This window comes from Limanda limanda, chromosome 15, assembly GCF_963576545.1.
Source record: "Limanda limanda chromosome 15, fLimLim1.1, whole genome shotgun sequence".
Taxonomy (NCBI): domain Eukaryota; kingdom Metazoa; phylum Chordata; class Actinopteri; order Pleuronectiformes; family Pleuronectidae; genus Limanda; species Limanda limanda.
In genome coordinates, this window is record NC_083650.1 from 16,296,146 (window position 1) to 16,311,487 (window position 15,342).

At 44.6% G+C, this 15,342-nt stretch overlaps 1 protein-coding gene across 1 annotated transcript; it reads right to left on the reverse strand.

Moving 5' to 3' along the window:
• Positions 1-1,566: 1,566 nt before the first annotated feature.
• vit (vitrin) lies at positions 1,567-15,064 on the reverse strand. The gene is made up of 22 exons (XM_061087719.1): positions 15,031-15,064; positions 14,797-14,862; positions 13,606-13,762; positions 13,377-13,510; positions 13,217-13,294; positions 12,585-12,773; positions 11,953-11,997; positions 11,237-11,275; positions 11,086-11,136; positions 10,191-10,250; positions 9,595-9,657; positions 7,437-7,511; positions 7,159-7,224; positions 6,677-6,739; positions 6,201-6,263; positions 5,889-5,936; positions 5,227-5,292; positions 4,303-4,450; positions 4,108-4,211; positions 3,061-3,287; positions 2,068-2,581; positions 1,567-1,745 (listed from the first exon to the last, which is right to left on the reverse strand). Exons 1-22 carry the CDS (start codon positions 15,062-15,064, stop codon positions 1,567-1,569), a joined length of 2,469 nt encoding a protein of 822 aa, XP_060943702.1.
• Positions 15,065-15,342: the final 278 nt, after the last annotated feature.

A 15,342-nucleotide genomic window follows, 5' to 3' on the forward strand; every position in this document is an offset into this window, starting at 1 on the left:
TGTATTTGTTCTACTTTCATCCCTGTAGTCTTCGTTTATCAGCAGGATAACGCACAAACTACTCAACAGATGTCCACAAAATGTTATGGAAGAATAATGCATTGTCCAAGAAAGAACACTCAAAGTTTTGGTGAGGATCAGGACAAAAAGATGCATCCAGGATCTATTTTATCGAGAGGGCATTTTTTGACATTTCCACCAATTTCTGAGGGAATAATGCTTGGATCTAGATGAATAAAAATCTATGATATATTAGTGTGTATAATTTGGTACCGATCCAAATTAGAAAAAGAAGGGGTATTCATAGGTCATCATAGAATTTTTATCCTGTGAACATTGCACTGAATCGGAAAAATATTTGTCCTATCGTTAGAAGCTCAGCAATCGAATCAACAAAAGATTCAGGAGAAAAACAGCCACTTAAATTTCTGTTCATTTTCTTTATTTTATTAAAAATTGCAAAAAAAAAACAATGGATCAATTATCTGAACATTTATAGCGAAAGGCTTTTAATATGCATATGTACAAACACGACACGACAGAGACAAATCATAAATACTCTTCAAACAAAAGAGAAACGCCTGCGATGTTAGAAGCAGCCACACGATTAGAAAACAAAGAGCCACGTGATGGATGGCGTTCAAGATGCACAAGCTCCTCCCTCCTCACCGCTCTCACCGCTCTCACGGGTCCACTTCCTCGCTCCATGTTGCCGACTCACAAGAGCCTCCTTCTCACCTGCCACTCGTATATCAGCACCAACGTCGTACAGAGGAACTTTAACAATGTCCCTACTAACAAGTCTCTCCCCTTAGGAAGATCAAAATGCACCATTTCTAAGAAAGATTATCCTCTTCACAGAGATGTGTATAAAAAGCACCATATTATTAAGTTTGTTAAGCCAGAAGAGGAAGTGCTAGGCATGCTTTAAAGCACTTCTTTATACGGCACCCGTTATGAGTGGTCTGTAAGTTGTTCGTAAGGACGTCATTATTGAATATATATAGTTTATTGACAGATGAATTTTGTTCCGGATGTTCTGCAGCTTCTCTCCAGAGAGTCAACGGTCAAACACTACATTGAGGGTTTGCATGATGAAGTCGTGAGTTTCATGCTAAATGGGGAACGACACCATATGAATGATTTATTATTGACCGTGAGAGCATTAGAAATCAATTTACTGAGGAAAAAAGCACAACTTACTGACCTACTATAAAAGGTGTCTCGTTAAAGAGTGGTGCCGTCATTTTAAATGCTCAGGAATCCTGTTCCTTAAAGGCACCGACAGAGAACAACTGGGACCACATGAGATGTTACGGTGTCACTGTGTCTTTACTTTTAGCACCGTTTGGGACCAAATGCTGATTCACTCTAAGATTTGTTTTCGACCAAAACACACAATCCTCACCTAAATTCGAAACCTAATCCCCTCCCCGTTCAAACGTGGGGGAGCTGCAGCCAATCCAGCTCCGCCATCTGGGCAACAGAGTGAGTAAATTTACAAGCAGCGTCCTGTCAGGCCCATGATCGGGACGTCCCTCTTAACACCCGCCCGTGTGTCCGTCCTCAGTTCCTGGGCTGTGAGTTGAACTCCTGGCAGATGTTGTTTATGATCTTGGACACAAACTTGTAGAGGTTGTCGAACTCGTCCACAAAGAAGGAGTGATCCTTGTCGGGGTCCGTGGCGATGTACTCCAGCTCGTCCTGGGCGGCCCAGGCGATGCCGATGGAGTAGGCGATCACACCTGCATCACAGGGCGGGACAGAGGATTACACACACACACACACACAGACACACACAGACACACACAGGCCTCACATGTGTTTGTCACAGCTGCATGACACCTCACTGTGAACCGACACACACAAACACACACTTAACAACCTTTTTTGTATAATTGCATTGTTGATCCTGGGTCAAAGTGTTAATCATAAACTTTTAAAGAGTTAAGGAGACAAAAACAATCTTTTCAGAATATGATCATTGGTTGTTTTTACTAGGCGTAGAGTGAAGTTGATATGTATTGACCATATTTTTTTCAGATTCTGTTGTGGTTAACCTCTGACCTTGGCGATGGACAGCCAGTGCAGGCGCCCTGACGTCGTCATACGAGCGGCCATCCGTAATGACGATCATGATCTTGCGCTTGTTGGGTTTGGATTTGCTGAAGAGCTGCTCTGCGGCGTAGGTGATGGCGGCCCCGGTGCTGGTGCCGCCGCTCCAGTAGTTGATGCGTTTGATGGCGTTCAGCAACTCGCCCTTGTTGTTGTACTGGCCGAAGGCGAACTCCAGCCTCTGCTCGTAGGTGTACTGCACGGCTCCGACCCGCGTGTCCGTGTCGGAGATCTCAAACTCCCGCGTGACGTTGGCCACGAACTGCAGCACCGTGCGGAAGTTGCCTGTTCCCACGCTGCTGGAGCCGTCTATGACGAAGGCGATGTCGTTGGCGTTGAGGCAGGTCTTGCTGCACATCAGGCGGTCCGTGTCACACACTCTCTTCACCAGGGGCTGCACGGCCTTCCTCAGGGCGAACCAGCTGGTCACGGGCAGGGAGTAGAAGCCGTTTGTCCGACACACGGCCTGTGGGGGTGCAGGACAAAGTGAGTTTCAAACTGATATGTTTGACCGAAGCACTGACAAACCTTTCGGATACATTAAAAATCTGGATCTAGTGGATTTAAATGTGGTTTCAGATGAAAATGACAGATTTGGTGGAGAAGTTCAGGGGTCTGCTGAGCCTTTCTACTCCTGACTGCCATTCTAGTCTGCACTGTACCTAAAGAAATACAGACAGCCATCACTGCATTACTGTGATACTGGTGATTACCTATATAATATACATGTTGATTTTCAGGCAAGTTCTGGTTTATTATTGTGCCACCTTTTACCTATGATTTCAAGCCAGATTTATAGGTGCTTTTGTGCAGTGGTCACAATTTAACATCACATGGAATATGTGTTGTGGGTTTTTCAAATTCAGCTGAGTCATGAGTCCGAGAAGCAACTGGGTCAGCAAGAGATTCAGGAGGGCAACAGCCAGCACTCGGACCATACTCCACCTTGTCAACGAAGTTGGCCTCGACCAGGTTCTGCTTCTCGTGGTCGTCGGCGCCCTCGATGGTGACAAAGAATATGTTGATGCCCGACTCCCGGGCGGAACGAGAGGCCTCCTCCACCTTGTCCGTGGGCCAGCCGTCCACCAGCACCACGGCCACGTTGGGGGCCCCTCCACGGTTTCCATTGACATCACTGAAGTACTGCTTGTTGATGAAGGAGAGGGCCTTTCCTGTTGGGACACCAGAGGGCAGCAGAGAGACGATTAAACTGCATGTTAAGGCAAGTAGTTGAAACGCAGGCATGAATCTATCGAATCAAACTAATCTGTTATTCACAAAGTTTACTCAGCCCATGAATTAAAATACATAGATACAGCTGAGAATCAAATGAAACAAAAAAACACTTGCTGCTAAAATAAATACTGTTTATAAGTGTTCATTATGTAAAAAAAGTTTTTGGGGGGAGCTGTCCTGACCAAAATGTAGAAAAGCATCCTTCTATAAAATATGCTGTTTTCCAAGAAAAACTTAACATAGCAGCCTGTGTATTTAGTACACAAAAATACACACATCTCTATAGTGAGTGCATCACTTTATACTATCACTAAAACTGTGATATCCTATCATTTGGTCTTGTTGGTGGTTTGAACGATGCCGGCACCAGGGAGGGCTCCGTAGATGCTTTTAAATCCGCTCGCATTGTTTTTCTGATTAGAGAGCACTTCCTACCCAAATAACACATATTTGTATCAACATGCAAGTTATAAAGACAGTGCGTGCACGCTGACGCACAAACCAGAGCAGGCTGCACCCCCCGCGCTGGTGAAGCCAAAAGCTTTTTGGTCAGAGCAGTAGGAAAAACAGGACTTACGGGAGCAGGACTGTAATTTATCCAGCAGCGTCTCGCAGCAAATTTAGACTTAATTCTATCCTTTGCATGCGAAAATGTGCCTGGGTAGTAAACCAACGTGATAACTGCAGCCCTCTCACTTTCACACTTGTGTCTGTAGGCATTTACTTCAGCTGGCATCCTAACAGCGGGTTACTCACCCACATTTGAGAGGCCTCCTTTCTGCACAATCTTATCTACGGCCGACCTCAGCTCTCTGGAGTTGGAGTGAGACTTCAGACTGATCTCCGTCACGGGGTCGTCTCTTCAGACAAAGACATACAGTAAGGTAAGGATATTATCTTTTCCTCATCTATCAATGGTAAGTAACAACACGACAAGGGAAGGGATGTTACCCGTATTGGATGAGGCCCATCATGGGTCCATTTACGCCCACGTTGATGGTCTGAGCCACCTCAGCCAGGAAGTCCTTCTGAATCTTGAAACGCCGCTTCCCGATGCTCCAGCTGCCGTCCATCAGGAAGACCAGGTCCACCTTACAGTCTGCAGGAACAGGACACACCAGAAGGTCACAGCAGGTTCAGGGAGGAATGCATGAGCCAGGTTGCCCCAGTGGGCTCCCTGTTTTTTTTAATGCATGCACACAAGCACATGGTTGATATGACACACATGTCTGCCAACGGCTTCAGGCTCTTCCACTGATTTTTGAAAACTCATGTTATCAATGCATCAAATACATTCAATACCATTTGTTAGACCACAAGGATACATATATTGTGTTCAATGGGAAACACTGAACGTAAACATGTTTTTTTACAGGAAAGAATAATTACAGGGTATCTTTGTCAGAGTTCTTGCCATGGGGAGACTTTAATGACCTCACAGGGATGATCAAACCCTAAGGCAATGACTCATTTAACTAGAATGTCAATCATTACAGTGCTAACCTCTGACACAGGGCTCTTATGAAACCACATGTAAATTCACTAGATCTGGATCACACCAAATTGCACCCACTTTTAAAAGACTGATCCCCTCAACATGTCGGATTTTTTAATCAAGATCTATGAATTGTTCTCTTGAGAAAATGTTAAAGGAAGTATCAAATAAAGTGTGAGTCCGCCCCCAGATCCAGATATGCACTAACATTTAACAAGTTATTTTCTGACCCATATCTCATCCTTCCGTTTTATGGTAATCCTGCTAACTAACAAAGAAAGGCTGATGAAAACATATCCTCCCTGTTGGAGGTAAAAATTGTAATAGTCAAATATGAATTTCACACATGGCAGCTTGCATGTGATGCATGTGGGACCTACTTGGGTCTCCCTGTGACGCAGGCTCAGGGGCTCTTGGTGCAGGTTCTTGCTCCCTTGTGCCGAATCCTGAAAATTAAGAAACTCATCTTTAAAAAAGATTTACTCTTAATCTCATAATATGGAGAATACATTTTTATAAATTTCCCTCGACTGTTTGTGCCCTTAAAAGGGATAGTTCACCGAAAAATGAAAATGAATGATCATTGACTTGTGTCAATATTCATTAATTTTCATTTTGTTTTCACCAACAGCTTCATCACCATCTAAGGGCAACTTCCAATTTTAAACTCTCTTACTGCAAACCAGGAGAAAAGGTCAACTCTGGCAGAAACAACCTGAAAGTTTGACTGTTCAAATGTACACGTTAGATTTGCAGCTGCCCACTTTACAAAGATCCAAAACCAAACCAGTTTTTTGTTGTGGTGAAACGGTACCAAACAGGAAATAATTTTATCCGCAGGCAACCATGCCATTTGACTTTGACTGCAAATCCTTTCAATTACAGGCCGAGCAGAAAACCCAGATTCTTTCACTTGGTCGGCCTTGGTTTGGTTTGTACTTACAGTCAGACGTGAGGAGTTACTGGCAAAGTGAGTCGTATTGGAATCAGATAAAAGGAAAAGAGGAGGCGGAGGAGCGTGTTGCAGCACAGACTATCTTACCTGATTCATAAATGTTTGCTTCTGGTTTCCAGGCATCCACTGGCTCCACTGCATAGATGATATCATACAAGCTCGACGTTAGCAGATTTCGCAAGAACCTCAACCAACAACAACACTCACCATGGCAGCTATGCTAAAAAGGTTGATTTCTTTTTGTGATAAATTGAAAATGTTGCAATACTCAGAATTAGAAAAGAAATTCAGTGGCATTTAGGAAAATCACACTATTTACTGAAGAGAAGAATTGTGTCCAGGCCAACACCTAACACTTCATAGAAACAGATGTTTGTAGCCATGGTAACCACTGCTCACCTCGAGTATGGGTCGCATCCACTGGCGTCTTATGGTTGACATCTGAGTCAGTGGATCGTGGAGCTAAAGTTACGACAGGATCAGTAAGTGATGACAGACACATGTGAAACAAATGTAAAGACATCATGGAATCACAGCCAATTCCCATCGACTCTACATTGTGTTTACTGGATGTGTGGGAGTATGTATGTGGTGCAGCTGGAACTGGCTCAGCTGCTCGGGCATAGATTACTTCTTTCACAGGTTACAGGTGCTACAACAATAATTTAAGAAACTATAATGAATATTTCAAACCAAAAGTAAAACAGACAATGACACAACGCAATTCATATATCCCCAAATGAAAGAGGAATAGCATAAACAGTGGTTATGACTGAAAGAAAACAGCCAAACAATTTTGACATTTAAACAGAAATCCACACATATGAACCCCAGGACTTGTTAGTTCCCAGAAAAGAGAATAGAAGAACACTTACGGTGCGGTCCCAAGTTATAATACCAGCGCTCATAGTCTGAGATATCAGGCCTCTGATCCCGAGCTAGAGGAGGAGGTTTTGAAACCAGTTAGTGTTCCTACAATGAACTTCAGAGAGAAAAAGCACACATTTCCATGGTTGTGATTGGTCACAAGTTCCCCCCAAAACCAATCCCACACCAGTGAAACCCCGGCTTTGTGCATAATCATCCCCTCGCTGAGTCTCTCTCATCTCTCGCATGCCATCTACAGGAGTTTCTCACATGGCAGACAGACGACTCAACGCCTGAGAGACACTGCATGTACTTACATGTGGAGCCAATTCAACACACACAGTACACGATTGGCAGATCCCAAACTGTATCAGTCAAACTGACATGCACATGCAAATTAAATTGACACAGAGTGTAGTACCCTGCCATAGTGAGTGGGGGCAGCACACACCAAACTGTCACGTGCAGTCCCAGAGGGAGGTCGACTTACCGCCGGTCTCAGGTGTGTCAGTCTCGCTCCATGTGTATCCTGAGTCTGGAGCTGCAAAGCTAACATCTGAGCGTACAGCAGAGAAGGTGGAGGCGTCAGGGTTACATTCAAGGTTCTAATGTCGCCCTGATCATTTTGACTGTAGGTGACTACTCTAAAATGTTGGTGTTGGCACTGGATTAATAAATCACAACATTTATCACAGATGGTTTGATGAGCATTTGTCAAAACCCCTGCGTTTAAGATGTTCTAAAGAACGAAGACCATTTCTTTGATACCTGATGGACGTCGAGCTCCAGGGAACCAATCGGGACGAGGAAGGGAGGGGGCCGCCCAATCCCTTCTGGGAAAAGCTGTGCAGAGTGGGAAGATTAGAAAAGCTGGTGCTCAGGAGAGAATAGTGCTTGTGACCTCCACTCAACCCGCCACATTGTTAGTGGGGTATGCACGCGGCGTTCAGACACCACACGTACAGTCTGTCACTCAGAGACAGGCACTAAGCGGCTAAAGGTTATTTCAGTGGAGCCTTTCTCTTTCTCTCTTCAGGCTGGAGAGAAAGAGGGAAACCTATGTCAATGTGTTTTTCATTTGTATTGTGCTCTCCATGTGCTGCTCCTGGCATCACAACTTGTTCGAAGTTTTACGTCGACGTGGCCTGCAGTTTAATAAATTAGATTCTTGCACGGCTTCAGGTTGCACCTGAACTGAAGAAGCCTGCACAGCTGAGAGGACCATAACAGTGCATCTCATCCGTCCTAAACTAACTGAGCCATGACAACACACTTCGGCTGACCCCTCCCTGCGGTGTAGCTTACAAAAACACCCAGCCCGGGCTCTCAGGTTCCCATCGGGTGGCAGCCAGTGCTTTTCACTGGGTCGGGCCGGGAGAGCCCAGCCAGCCGCCCAGTGGAGCGTGGGAGTATTATTCTAAAGCTGGTGTCAAACCAGGGACAGTGTAGATAGCGGGACGCAGAGATTAGTCTTATCTGATGCTGGTCAAAGACCCAGCGCTGTAGAGCAGACAGCAATGTTGCTCTTTCTGATGAAACAGGTGCTTTAAAACGGATTCAGTTTAACCCTCAGGTCACAGCCACTTCAGTGTTCACTGCGGCCACAAGGTCAGACTGGGAACTGGGATATGATCCTCACGTCGAGTTGTAACTCAGGCTACAATTTGTCTGCAGGAGTGTTGGTAAAATACACAAACAAGAGACCCATCAATCAGAATCACAGAGGCTTATCGTGGATCTCTTGTGGTTGTCAGGTAGTCACATCTCACAACAAAAGCAAGGCTAAAACTGGATCGTAACATTTCCAGAAGGCTGAGCAATAAAATTAAACATCTGTTCTTGGCAGCCGGGTGGCAGAGTGACTGGGGAGAAGACCCTTCAACTCATAAATCCGAGTTCAGACCTCTAACGTCTCCGAGCATCCACCCGCCCGGCTGCAGTGTCCTTGAGAAAGACACTGAAGAGCTGCCGGCTCCAGGGGCGCTGCTGTGTAGCTGATCCTGGCCTCTGACTTCTGACCTCAAGCATAAAGAATTTCTCTAAGGGGATCAATAAAACCTCACGTTAGTATATAAAAGCTGTTCTCCCTTCTCTTCTGTAACATGTGTTTCTACAGTCACAGGCTGGTCAGATAAATGATGCCCTGACTGGAAACGGCTCACACTGCATTTTAGAAGTATCCATCATTTAAATAGATACAGTCCTGTCTTATTATAGGGATCCATGGTTTTTGCATTCCAGAGGAGAGAAAAACAGGAGCACATTCCTCAGTGGGCCAAACCTCGGCTGGTTAGAATGGCGAGAGAGCTTTCTATTCCTGACAGGCTGCAGAGTGGACCCAGATCCTGCAGCGCTGTGGACCGGATCCGGCGTCTCTCTCTGGGATCAGCACGGGGCCACTTGCTGCTGCTGCTGCTGCTGCTGCTGCTTTCATCTCCCTTCCCCCCCCCCTCCAAGCACTTACAAGGGAGGCAAAGAGGCCAGACCAGATGGGATCTGTCATAAGATGCTATTACAGTACTGACAGAGCAGGTTTCTCATCGTGGTCTTATCTGAAGGAGATAGTCCAGGGCTCATTATCGTCTCACACATCCCGGAGATATGGTGCAAGATGAATGCAGGACAACCACATCATCACTCATCTTTGAGGCATATCCGTGTACTTACTGCCCGATTTCATGCTGGGTACAGTGAAAGTCGAGTATCAGCAGCTTGTGTTCCCGCCTGTCGTTTTTTATAGAAGTCTGGCTATGCATTGAAACACAGCATCCCCACAGAGGGTAAACATTAGTGCAGCTTGATATAACATTTCCACCAAGGTTTAGCAGCCGTTTGATCAGACCCATCAACATTTCCACGTCAGTGTGTGTGTGTGTCTGCCTTCGCCCCTTTAAAGATTCTCGTGTGAGGATCTGGAGATACTTACCGGGGTTGGACTGGCTCATGGTTGGAGTCCGCTCGGGTTGGGCTGGCTGAACCCTGTTAAAAGCTGTTTGTAGCAATGAGAAACAGGCAGATAGGAGCAGAGGGGAAAAGGAGGGAGAAGGGGGACAAAAGAGAGCTTCAGGTCTCGGGAGGGCTCCATCCTCGAGTCCAGCTGTTTCACTTTGAGCAAAGCTGAAGGCAATTTCACCGCAGCATGATATCAAAAACAAAAGGGATATATGCCGGGAACATTTACAGGCCTTAAGTCAGCTTCGTTTGCCTCGTTTCATCTTGGAAAATGAAAACATGAATGACAGGATGTGCCTGATGACAGAGAGCAGCGGCCATCGTCAAAGGAATGCGAGCTGAGATGCTTGATGGAGTGGATTAGTGGTGACCCCGGGGTTTAGGATCGCAGGGGCTTATGGGTGTGGACATGAGGGTCAGACTTACAGCAGCCTACTTCTCCTGGATTCTTGTTCCAACAAAGACATCTACCCCCCTTCTGCCCTTGACCCACATTCCCTGTCAGTCCCACCTTGTCTGCCTGTTTGTAACTCTGTGTGTGTGTGTGTGTGTGTTGTTGATGAGGCTGACCTGGGCCGACTGGAGAAGATAGTCTCCTGATAGCTGACCCTGCCTCTTGTCTGCGCAGACCTGGGACCAGAGTTTGGGGAACGATGACACAATGAGAAAACATCAAATAACATTCAGTTCATCTTCAGCTGCACATTAAATACTTACATAGTATACATCTATGAATTTATTATTTATAAAAATATGATGGCAAAAGACTTTATGATGACTATGACACATTTGACAGTAGCAAATGTGATCAGTGACTGAAATAAGATTAACAGGTTTCTCCTTTACATTAATTGTGATAATGACTAAACAGGCAAAATAATACAACATGAGGACTAATAATTTAGAGGAAAAAAATATTCCCATTTTCATCACCTCTGTCAAGGAGGTGACAATTCCGTCTGCATTTGTTTGTTTGTGAGCAGGATTACCCAAAAACTACTCATCTGAATGACCAGGGGGCAGGTCCAGGAATTATTTTTCACTTAACATTGCTAGGATTTTTAAAAATGTTGCTTGATTTCTCAAAGAGAATTGAAATCCTCCATCAAGTTGCATGCTAATCTGTTGAGTAACTTTTGCATAATCCTGCGAACCAACAACCACATATGAAAACATGACCTCTTTGCCAGAGGTAATAAATGCTTTGCTAATACAGAGTGAACATACAGTAGTTGAATCCTGTATTTCAGTGAAATTTTATAACAACACAGAATTAGTGCTTCTTCCTTCTACTGTTAGCAGTGTTTAAAGCAGCTGCGCAGAGACAGAACAGAGACGCCATGCAGAGTTTAAGTGTATCAGCACAGAAAGAAAAGAAAAAAAAGATAGAGTACATGTGGAGTCAATTTCAGTCTATGAAAAGGTAGAATGAAAAAAGACACATGGAGATTAAAGCTTGGTTTACCTGCACTGGTACGCTGTGGAAATCTATTCGGATAGGCACCTCCTCTGAATACTTTGAAGAAATGCCATTGTTAAGTTCAACTTGAATCGCTGTATTTTGGTGTAAAGGAATATTTCCATGAGCTGCAGAATCAGTGAGAGGATCGACATACCTTGGCCGGGACTCTGTCCTTGACTGATTTGTGTCTTCCCTATACCAATCACACAATGTGGGGCAAATTTAGACAAGATAATTGTTGGTGACTTTTAATTAGCTACAGAAATGCTAACTTCAATAGTTCTTGTTCAAGCATCTGCTTATATCCCAGGTCATGGTCCTACTGTTTTAAGTTTTTAGCTTAAAGGAGACATATTATGCCCATTTTACCACAGTTGATATGGTTCCTTGGGGTCTTAATGAAATGTCTGTAACATATTTTGGTCAAAATACCACAAGGATCATTTAAAACAGCACCATTTTTACCCTGTCTAAAACAGCCCTCCTCAGATTGACCTGTTTCGATCGTTTTTGGGACGGTAGACATGCCAGATATCAAAATTAACGTGTAGAAGCACTACAAAAAAGTAATTTTAATAATATGTCCCCTTTAAAACAAGTGAACTGAACAGATATCGCTTAAAATACACAAGTCGTTCCTTCGATATTGACAAACTTGCTTTGATTCAGGACCAGTGATAACTTTTAACACAGAAAACCTAATAAATCCCGATGCACGCTATTCCCAAAAGCCTGATGTGAAGTAAACACCCCATGCTTCATGTAAACTCATATTCCTGCCCACCCTGATGTTAAGCAACACCACAGCACCACTTCATGGCACCAAAAAAAACCTACAATGTTGACCCCAGTTTGCGCTGCTCCACTTACTTGAACTTGCCGCTGCCACAGAGGCAAGGTACGGGTGACTGCTGCCTAGATAGAAGAAAGACAGATGGGGCGCCAATATGGAGACGAGAGAGATAATGTTTCAGAAAATGAAGGAGACAGAAATGGTTGGGAGGTTGTCTGGCACCCAGCCCATTTCATTTACACACATACCTTTGAGATACTGGGGCACTGTCTACCCTCTGTCGCTGTGTTTCTATCCAAAACGGGGCAAATGACTCGCAGCGATTACCGCCTGATAACGTTTTTGTCTCATAAAAAACGATCAAAGGTCTGGTGATCACCTGAACAGCAGGGTGCCAACTCAAGGACCAGCTGTAATTTGTAGGAATTGCAGCCCTGACTTGTAATTACCAGCCCCAAACATTCGTTTTCATCACGCTGATTCCAGATAAAAGCAGCTAAAGTTGTTAGTTGGATCTCAGCTACAGACGGCACACGGGCTGCAGTGGATCTACTGCGTGGATTGGTTTTACTGGATCAGTAACAGCATCCTGAATCCGAGTAAATACACAATCCTTCACATGTCATACTAGGATCCATTGATTTAGGAGAAAGAGTGAGCTTGTTGTATGTATTCAACAACGACATGTGGGTGAGGTGGGTTTTTGTACCTGCATCCCTGACTTTGTGCACAGCAGCTCGAGCTTTGGTAGTGGTGGGTGGTGGCGGAGGTGTGGTGGTGGTGGTGGTTGGAGCCTGTGTGGTAGTGGTGGTAGTGGGTTCAGGTGTTGTGGTCGTGGCGGGTTCAGGTGTGGTCGTCAGCGGCGTGGCGGTCGCAGGGGATTTGGCCTCCTTCTGACCTGAGAGGAGACGACAGATGGAGGCGGTCGTGTAGTAGATGGATGAATGGGGAGGAAGAGCATTCTTGACATTCTCCACCATGACTGCAGAGCCACGACTCCTAACTCAACCTGAGCAAAGTTCAACATGCACAGGGACGTCTATCCAGTAACTGTTTGTCCCAGAAATCACTGATCTGGTGGCCTCTGCATGTCTAAGTCTGGGAACTATTTCAGTGTGAAACAAGTCTTAACTTTATGCTAAAATTAGTTCAAAAAAGGTTATTGAATTTGCCCAATTTGAAAAAAGAAACAATCTCTTGAAAAAAAGAAACTATCTCACCTAATCAGTCAGAATCAGTTTGTGAAACATTCAGCATCTATCAACCCTCTCATTGACAAAATAAAGGCCCTGCACCTAAACTCATAATCACATGAACGATTAGAAATGAGCCTCCTCTCACTTGTCTTCACGTAGGTTGGTCTTGAAGGGACATAGTCCAGAGTTGACGGGTAGATGACTCCCTTCTTTGGTTTCCCCACTGAAAAACACAACAGAGCCATCTGTTGGCGGGAGGGTTTATTCTACAGAGCTACGCTTTATGTTGTTTGTTTGTTTATTACCTGAGACAACAAAGGACTCCCTCCACTTTGGTAGAGACAGAGAGCGCACCCCGTTGGAGTTGCTGCCTTTGTAAATGTTCTGGCCGGCCATCTTCCTTACGATCACCTTTCCTCCTGAGTTGGTGATGACGCCGCTGTGGACGCAAACATTTTTATCAGCTATAATGATTCCTGGTCAGTTCTGTCCCTCACACAAACTTTGCTTCACGTTCATTGCCCCACTGTTTACTTGTGGATGGCTGCATTGCAGATGCTGGAGATGGAGGCGAACACCCCCGTCCCGTAGACTTGCTGCTTTGTCTCTTTACACTGTGCAGGACATTTGGCTATGAACTCTGGGAGGTTGATCTTTCCCGCTCTGACATCACACTCTATCTCTGGAACAACTGGAGGGAGGAGGAGGGAGAGCAATATGGTTAAAGCCAGGATTTGATACAGGTCAAGATTCCATTCTTATTATAGTTAACGAAATTAGAAAGAAATTCCTGGATCAGCCCCTTATTGGCATCGAAATGTAATAAGTTTTTTCAGGAATCTGGCCTCATCCGTCCACCAACTTTGGTGCAAATCACTTTTGTGTCTTGGCATAATCCTGCTCACAAACTGAGCCCACATCCCCATCAAGGCCCAACCGTCCCCTTAAATTCAATTAAGATGCACCAAATTTCCCATCCTGGTATATATCAGTTCCCTGAATGTGCCTGATTGTTTTCATCAAGATCCATTAGTCATTATTATTATATTATTATTTATAAAGATCTTATTGCACAATGTTAATGAAAATGAAAAAAAAATCCTGGGTCCAACCCCTGATCCAGAGCCTCAACAAAGTTTAATGGGGTTTTCCATGACCCATCCCACATCCACCATTGGTGCTAATCAGTGAGTAGATGCTAACTAGCAGAAAGAAAAACAAACAAAAGCCGTAACCATGAAAAGTTCCGTCGCTAGATTAGCTTCTGATAGCTATAGCCTGCTAGATAAAACAAACAATTCCGTTTTATCTCTTTGGGGCTCCGGGAAATTCCGACTGTTTTTTCATTTACTTGTATTTTATTCATTAATTTACCAAATAATCAGCAGATTCATTATAACAAACAGCACGGTAGTGATTTCAACTCCTTCACAATAAAACAGGATCAGTGACATTCTGCTATAACAAATTATAATAATACATACAAACTTTCACTTTTCAACCAACTTCAGCCCAATTTTAACACAAATGAGCTCTAAAGAGTGCAAACAGACACAGAAAGTGGATTTTCCTCATCAGTTAACATAATTTAGCCCATAAATAAATGCTGTTAAGCTTTTCACAATAAAGCCTTTTGGAAGCGAGTTGACTGCAGTGCAGAGAGTCAGAGGACACAGAAGCACTGGGAGTGATGGAGATTAGAGGCCGGATAGTCGCTGATGTCACCTTGCTTTGGTTTCTTGTTCTTTGATCCGTTCGGCTTCGCCCAGCAAACACAGGACAGGAGCAGCACTGCTGGGGAGGCAGAGGGAGTTTCATATAAATATCAGACAAAGAGACGATATGATCATCGTGTGCAACAGACAGAAAAGAGATTCAGAAGGAAATACAGTAGCAGCCGGAGTATTTTTTTAATGTATGAGCAGCGTCCTCCTGCAGAGAGACAGAGTGGTCGCTCACCGAGGCAGAGGGCAGGTAGTGATGCTCTCATCATGATGGGTGGTGCGCTTGGTGAGCAGGTCAGCCAGGTGTCCGTGTAAAATCTCCCAACCTTAGAGAGAAAGAGACAGAGAGAGAGAGAGAGAGAGAGAGAGAGAGAGAGCGAGAGAGAGAGAGAGAGAGAGAGAGAGGAGGAGCGGCAGAATTTCATAGTCATCTCCTGAAACCAATTTCCTCAAGTAAAGTCAGACGTGAGTAGAAACTTGTGCCACTGAGAAACTTTCCAGAGAATTCTGGATTAGCAGCAGATGGACTATAGACCTGCAAAGAGAG

Bases quoted from the DNA above. Each gene is read 5' to 3' on its own strand.
- vit (XM_061087719.1), bottom strand. From the start codon at position 15,064: ATGATGAGAGCATCACTACCTGCCCTCTGCCTCG. The intron at 11,998-12,584 runs GTACAAAAACCC...TCTTCTATCTAG, and splicing joins GCACAAAGTCAGGGATGCAG to GCAGCAGTCACCCGTACCTT. The intron at 9,658-10,190 runs GTCAGCCTCATC...TGCTACAAACAG, and splicing joins ATCTTCTCCAGTCGGCCCAG to CTTTTAACAGGGTTCAGCCA.